Genomic DNA, 6,541 nt, shown 5'->3' on the forward strand with positions numbered 1-6,541 from the left:
TGTCTGTACCGTATCAGTGATATGGTATTGATATCAATGCATTATGTATCGCCCGATACATACCAATAGCTCAAACCATTGTGTCATAGACTCATGGTGGGAACAGCTGTAATTTTTCACAACGACCAGCGATACAGCATCATCTTCTGCACTGTGCAGTAATGATGGGCATTCCCATTTAGTCGTAGGTGTCATAAAAGATTTAAAAAGCTCAAGGTTCTCTTACACAAAAAGAGAAAGCAAAAAGCCAAAAATGGTGTCCTTCGGATCCCATCCCACAGAACAATCACGACAAATACTCCACAACTCGATCAAATATTGAGCCGTGAGCCCGTTCTCAAAACAAAAAAATCTACAACCCAACCAGGGGGTTGGAATCCGAAATTCCGAATCATTGATCACTCAATCAGGAAATAAATGTAAACAGAGAAGAGAACGATCTTAATTTATTTATTGACTGTCATTAGTAAGATCTAACGGATTCTCGATTCTCTCTTTTTTCCTTGCTCTTTAATTAGGATAGTTTTTTTAATTGTTTGTTTTTAACTTTGTTAGAACAATGAACCTTCCATTTCCGCAGGAATAGAAATTTGCAAACAGAGGAAGAAGAAGAAAGATGAAGCAAATATGGCTGAAATGCCTTCCAATCACAGGCAAGGGAATACTATATCCAAAAACTTCCATTATTTACAGCAGTTTATGACTTCTTCTACTCGCTACTCAGGAATGGCACCCAACTTGGCCGTAAAATTACGTCCTCTGCCACCACCACCATGGATACCTGCCCTCGGTCTTCTCCTTCTCTCTACCAACAAATGATTATCACCTTCCAAACTCGTGCCCGGACCTAAACCCTGCAGTGGCTTCGCCGCCTTATTGCCGGAAAAAGGCACCGACACAACCCCATTCCGACTACATCCACATTTGTCTCCATCGCTGCTCTTCGCAAGAGCCAAACTGGCCTTAACAGCCAATGCCGCCATATCCTGAGCCTGGAGAGGATGATTCAATCTACTTAACGGCAACGCGAAATAGAGTTGCCCTGGTTGCAGGTCCTCTTCTTCACTGATTGCCGATACGAAATCGTCGAAATCCATCTCGTCGGAGTTGCATATAAAACACATGGGATTCTTCTGTAACACTTGCGATACTTTAACTGGGTAAGGGAACTCCTGTAGTTTTCCGTCTTGAAGAATCAATTTTACAGTCGCCACTGATGTGGCTTCACAAGAGCTGCAAATGCCCATCTTTCTCTTCTCTTCCTTGCCGATTCTTCTCGGCGGAGAAGTGAAAAAATGGTGGTGATCAGGTTGTCGGATAAGGATTACTGGACTAAAATAACGAGATCTGGTGGGTGTGGAGTGTTGAATTATATAAGAGAGGGAGAGGGGAGAGAATTTCGTTTCCACGTCAGATTTTGTCGTTTAGTAAGGCATTTTTGAATTGCGAGCAGAGAACCAGCCAACCTGTAATTTGGTGATGACAGGTTGTAAAAAGCCAGTACTAGTCTCCTCGGAAACAGCTTACGTTTTGAGGAGAAAATTACGGAGATAGGGACTGAGCTTTGACCCTTTAGGTTCAACAGTCACTGTGGGCATTAAAGTCCTTTTACAGAAGATAACCAAACGCCACAAACTAAAAAACGTGCGCCTTTCCCTTTTAGCAATACTAGAGTTCTTCTTCTAGCTGTTCTCGCTGTCTCTTTGCTTCAGCATTAAGGCACCGTTGATCTTAGGGTTTTATCCGAAGGCCATTCTTGAGCCTTCAGAATAAAACCCAACCAATAGTTATCGATCCGGTTGACTGGTTCTTTCACCGGTTTCTTATTGGTCTATTATGGGTTTTTATTTTTATATGGGGAAAAAGTTCTCTGTTCGAGAGTGCTGCGTCATGAGTCTATCTCTCTCCTTCAGTCCTTCCCGTGTGAAAAGACACCTTTGCCCCCTTATTTTAAGGAGGAGAGAGATAGACACATGGGAGTGCTGGCATAGGCCACATTCCCGTACAGAAAACTGCTTCCCTTTTATATGAAATAAAAAAATACTTTAAAATAACAAGTTTGGAGAAAGAACGTTACCTGGGCACGTGGTGCATTATCTTGCGCTAAAGACACAAAGGCATGCAAAAATGACTAGCACACCCCATGAAAAGGTGAAAATCCAGGGGGTGTGGTAGTCATATCACATGCCCCTGTGTTTGGGTGTACCGGATGTGCCAAGGTGGCGTTATCTTTCCTTAACAAGGGCAAAAGAACACTATCTGGTTGTGTGGCTCCTGCACCAACACAGGTAGGGTGTCAATTCCATGCCCACACCAGTAGGCCCGACCGAGCCTGGCCACAAAAACCAAAACCAGCCTGGCCCATTTATTAAACATGTCAGGCTCAAGCCTAGCTTGACTAATATTCAATCGTTCATGGTGCAAGGGTGCTACCCGACGGGCATCCGATTGATTACTAGCCCGACTTTGCCCGACATGTTTAAAACCCATTTAGACCCCGTTTAGGCGTTTATTGTTACAGCTTTGTTTAGAGCCCAATTACTTAGCTCAACATGTTTACAACCCGTTTAAAGCCTATTTATAGCTCTTTTATAGTTTGTTTAGAGATAAACGTGTCATTAGCCCGTTTAAAGCTCATTTATGGGTCATTTAGCCAAATTATTGGTAGCTCGATTAAAGACCAGTACCCGATCAACTGTTGATAAAATGGGATCGTGCCTAGCCTATGAAAACCGATTACTTAAACAAGCCGATCATAGTGCGAGGTCTTAAAGTGGGGAAGACTGACTAAGCCCGATCGAAACTAGCCCAGCCCGATCGATTGACACCATTACGCGCGAGAGCCAATGGGAGCATGCCTGTAATCATTAAGAGGAACATAATTTCTACCTTTTCATGAGGGTGGGTGGTCATTTTCATGCCCATTTGTGTGCAGTCGCAGGGCCACACGACCAAGCAATGTTCTTTTCCTCTATTGGATTATAAGGGCCAAACTCCTGGTAACCTAGCAGCTATTTTTTTTGTTTTTTGGGTAAGAGAAAATTTCATTGCAAAAGGAGGCAAGAGTTACACAAGACGTCCTGATTACAGATATCCAGGAGCCAAGGAGTGGAATTTGGCCAATCTATCTTACTTGCCAAAGATAAAGCCTTCCTTGTTAGAGAGTCCGCGACAAAATTCGCTTCCCTAGGTATCTAGTGAATGGATAAAACAGACAGGCTGTTACACAAGTGTCTAATGTCCTTGATTACATTATCAGCCGAGCAAGGGATGGGGATAGTGGTGTCTACGAGCAGGGACGTAGGGACGCAAGTTCAGAGTTATCCACTTCAATGATCAACTGCGTAGCACCTGCTTCAATAGCTGCAAGAAGACCCACACGCACTGCAAGTGCTTCTCCTAAGAAGATATCTCGAAATTGTTCTGGGGCAGAGAAAGCACATATAGGAGAGGCATTGGAATCCCTAAGAACAGCTCCTAGGCCACCCCTGGTAGCACTGACGGGGAGGGTGGCGTCGCAATTAAGTTTAAGGACATCAGGAGGAGGGGTTAACCTAGCAGCTATAACCAATGAAGAAAGTGGGATGGAAAGGAAGGGGGTGGGGAAAAAGAGAGATACAGGTTTTGTCAACCACCCGGTTACCCAGCTTTTTCCGTCTAAAATTAATAAAATAGAATAAGACACAATGATGTAATAGAATCCTAAGGATTATAAATCTAGTGTAAGTAAGAAGTAATATAATTGGTGTGTGTTTTGGGCTTCACGTGCTAGTGTACCTTTTATTTGATGACACGTGCTAGTTTACCCACTTCCTCTTTTTGCTTACGAGGAAGCTTCGACCTCGTGTCGTGGTGGTGGGGAGTATAACACTATAACCTCATCAACTTTGAGGGGTTAACCTACCAACCCAGTCTATGGGGTGGTTGTCTTCCCCACCCTAGTCTATTTCTATGTTTTTGCATTCGGACGCTATTGGAACTTTGTTCCCCGTTAATAAAGTGCTTTTGCCCTAAAAAAAAAAAAACTTTGAAGGTTTAATTTACCAAATGTATCTTGCATCAAGAAAAAAAAACTTACCAAATGTATCTGAATGGATGTTTGAGGTATCGGTATCGTATCACCTGTATTAGTTGATAGTATCGATATTGCAAGTCATTGATCATAATATCATTTCGATATCGTATTAGTGAAATGATACGGACAAAGGCATAAGATAGTAAGAGGTGATATTCTCTGTGCCACAGCGCAGCCTGCGCCTAGACAGATAGGCCTAGCATTTAGGGGGTAGGGTGATCATTTTGCCCACCCCCATGTGTCTGGGCACAACCTGCACTCCCAACAAAGAGAACATTTGGCCAAAAAAAAAATTCAATTTTTAAAGAAAAATCAGGGGTAAACTTGTTTGATATAGTCGATCCATGATCCAATGTTGTGCACTAGAAAGTTTCACGATATCTAACAGTGTTGACTTATGGACTGGAGGAGACCTGTAGTCACATCATAACTAACACTTAATCTACGCAATGGCCCTTTTGAAATGGATTTGGCTCCTACCAGCGCACCCCCGAGCTGGAGATCATCCAGCGTGGCAGCAGGCATTGACGCGTGGCCTGGGTGCCATTCGGACGTCACAAATCAAGTTGAAAATGAGGATTTCAACCATTTTCTCCATCGCATGTGCACCATGCCCCAACTATGTTTCATTGATCCGTGCCATCCGAATGGCATCAAGCCATGCATCAATACCTGTTGTCGCGCTGGACGATCTTCAGCTTTGGGGTGCGCTAGAGAAGAGCCCAATCCTTTTGAAATTCCTATTGACAGCTAGGATTTAGGACGGCCATCACTCCTACCAACCGTCAGGTTGGAATAGGTATATTGCTCTTGCCGCCTCCAACTTGTTCATCTTTGATAAGTACAGAGCATGGTTTAAGAGTCCAACTCACCTTCTCGTACGAGGTTGCTCCTTGGGAATTGGCCTCCACTTTGTTGGAATCCACTTTACCCACTTGATGGCAGTGGATTCCATCTGAGTGGAGGCCAGCACCCAAGGAGCGACCTCGTTCAAGGAGCTAAGCTCGACTCATGGTTTAAGTGCATGGTATTGGAACAGGGATTGATCGATCACCTTGAAAACCAATATGATACCGATATGGATTGATCTGGATGAGACAATTTTGCCCTTGGTCTTCGGAAGTGTACCGATATGGATAAGTGTTTTATAAACCATGATGTGGAGATATCACCAGGCTGGCATCTATTTAGGCATGAAGCAAATCAAGCAATCTCTGAAAACGGGCAAAAAGGCTTCATAAATACGAAAAGCAGTGATTGGACAAAGACAATAATACGCTTTTTGACTGAACTGAGGTGACCATGTAATTTTTTCCAAAGCTAGGGGTTTTAATAAATAATTTTATTATGGTAAGGGTTTTAAAAATGGAGAAGGAAGGGGAGAAGAAAGCGTGGCATGCTGGCAGGGGATCTATGATTATAAGTGAACCACATGAGAAGCAACACGTGGAAAAGAAAGCGTAATTTGAAAAGAGCAGACCACGATCCACCAAGCAGACCCCACCACCCACCAACCCGACAGCAGACCGAACGGATCTATGGGATTGTAGGGTTGAACACCGGAACAGTAGAATGGATCACGGTGGGGACAGGACAGGGGGACCCACCTGCTACCACCCCCAGTGGCCCCCACTATAAAAAAGTCCGCAAACCCTAAAAAGCTCCTCTCTTTTTTACTAAGCTTCCTCGAAGAAGGGTTGTGGTTTCCTTCCTTGCTTTATCTCAGTTTGGTTGTTAATCGTGTAATGATGATTATATATTGTGGCTTCCAACGCATAAATACTTTATTAATTAATAATTGATGATGGGAGGCGCCAACTTTATCAGTTTTATCACATGACCAAAGAAGCTTCCACGTTGGCTGGTTCTCCTCTGCTTTCTCTCTCTCCCTCGTGTCTCTCTTTGTGTCCAGCGAACGCCCGAAGGCACTATTATAAACCAATCATTGATCTAATAATCCATCCAAGACACTGTTTTAGATCGGTGTCGGATACTGGATCGGTCTCGGCCAATACTGATCCAGATGGGTTTTTATGTTAGACAAATTTGCCCTCTAGCTTTTTATAAAAATAATATATATATATTTTTAAAACCTTTTAACCCTCAGTCTATAGTCTGTAGCAATCCACCAATACGGGATCGTCTTAGAATCGATATGGATCAAGGTGATTTCGGTGATCAGATACCGATCTTTAAAACCATGCTCCAAAACAGAAAAGGACTAAATTTCGTTTATCCAAGATGAAAAGGGTAAGGTTTCAAAACTCAGAATTGAAATAAACTCAGAATTGAAATCTAGATTGATCAGGATGGATTGGAATAGGCTTAGTCCATATCAGGCCCAGAATCAACCTGTTCCAGGCATCTAGGATATTTTATGTACAAAATCAAACCAATGAGAAGGGTTTGGGATCATGAAAGAGTGGTGAGGAATCCCTTTATCATCGCCATTGTCATCGTTGGATG

General features: G+C 43.1%; 1 protein-coding gene across 1 annotated transcript; it reads right to left on the reverse strand.

Moving 5' to 3' along the window:
• Nucleotides 1–606: 606 nt before the first annotated feature.
• On the reverse strand, nucleotides 607–1,352 carry LOC122662202. The gene is made up of 2 exons (XM_043857781.1): nucleotides 1,334–1,352; nucleotides 607–1,258 (listed from the first exon to the last, which is right to left on the reverse strand). Exon 2 carries the CDS (start codon nucleotides 1,245–1,247, stop codon nucleotides 717–719), a length of 531 nt encoding a protein of 176 aa, XP_043713716.1. The 5' UTR covers nucleotides 1,248–1,258; nucleotides 1,334–1,352; the 3' UTR covers nucleotides 607–716.
• Between the last annotated feature and the right edge of the window lie 5,189 nt (nucleotides 1,353–6,541).

The sequence above is a fragment of the Telopea speciosissima genome, chromosome 5 (assembly GCF_018873765.1).
Source record: "Telopea speciosissima isolate NSW1024214 ecotype Mountain lineage chromosome 5, Tspe_v1, whole genome shotgun sequence".
NCBI lineage: Eukaryota > Viridiplantae > Streptophyta > Magnoliopsida > Proteales > Proteaceae > Telopea > Telopea speciosissima.

Coding starts and splice junctions, on each gene's coding strand:
- LOC122662202 (XM_043857781.1), bottom strand. CDS start 1,247: ATGGGCATTTGCAGCTCTTGTGAAGCCACATCAGTGGCGACTGTAAAA.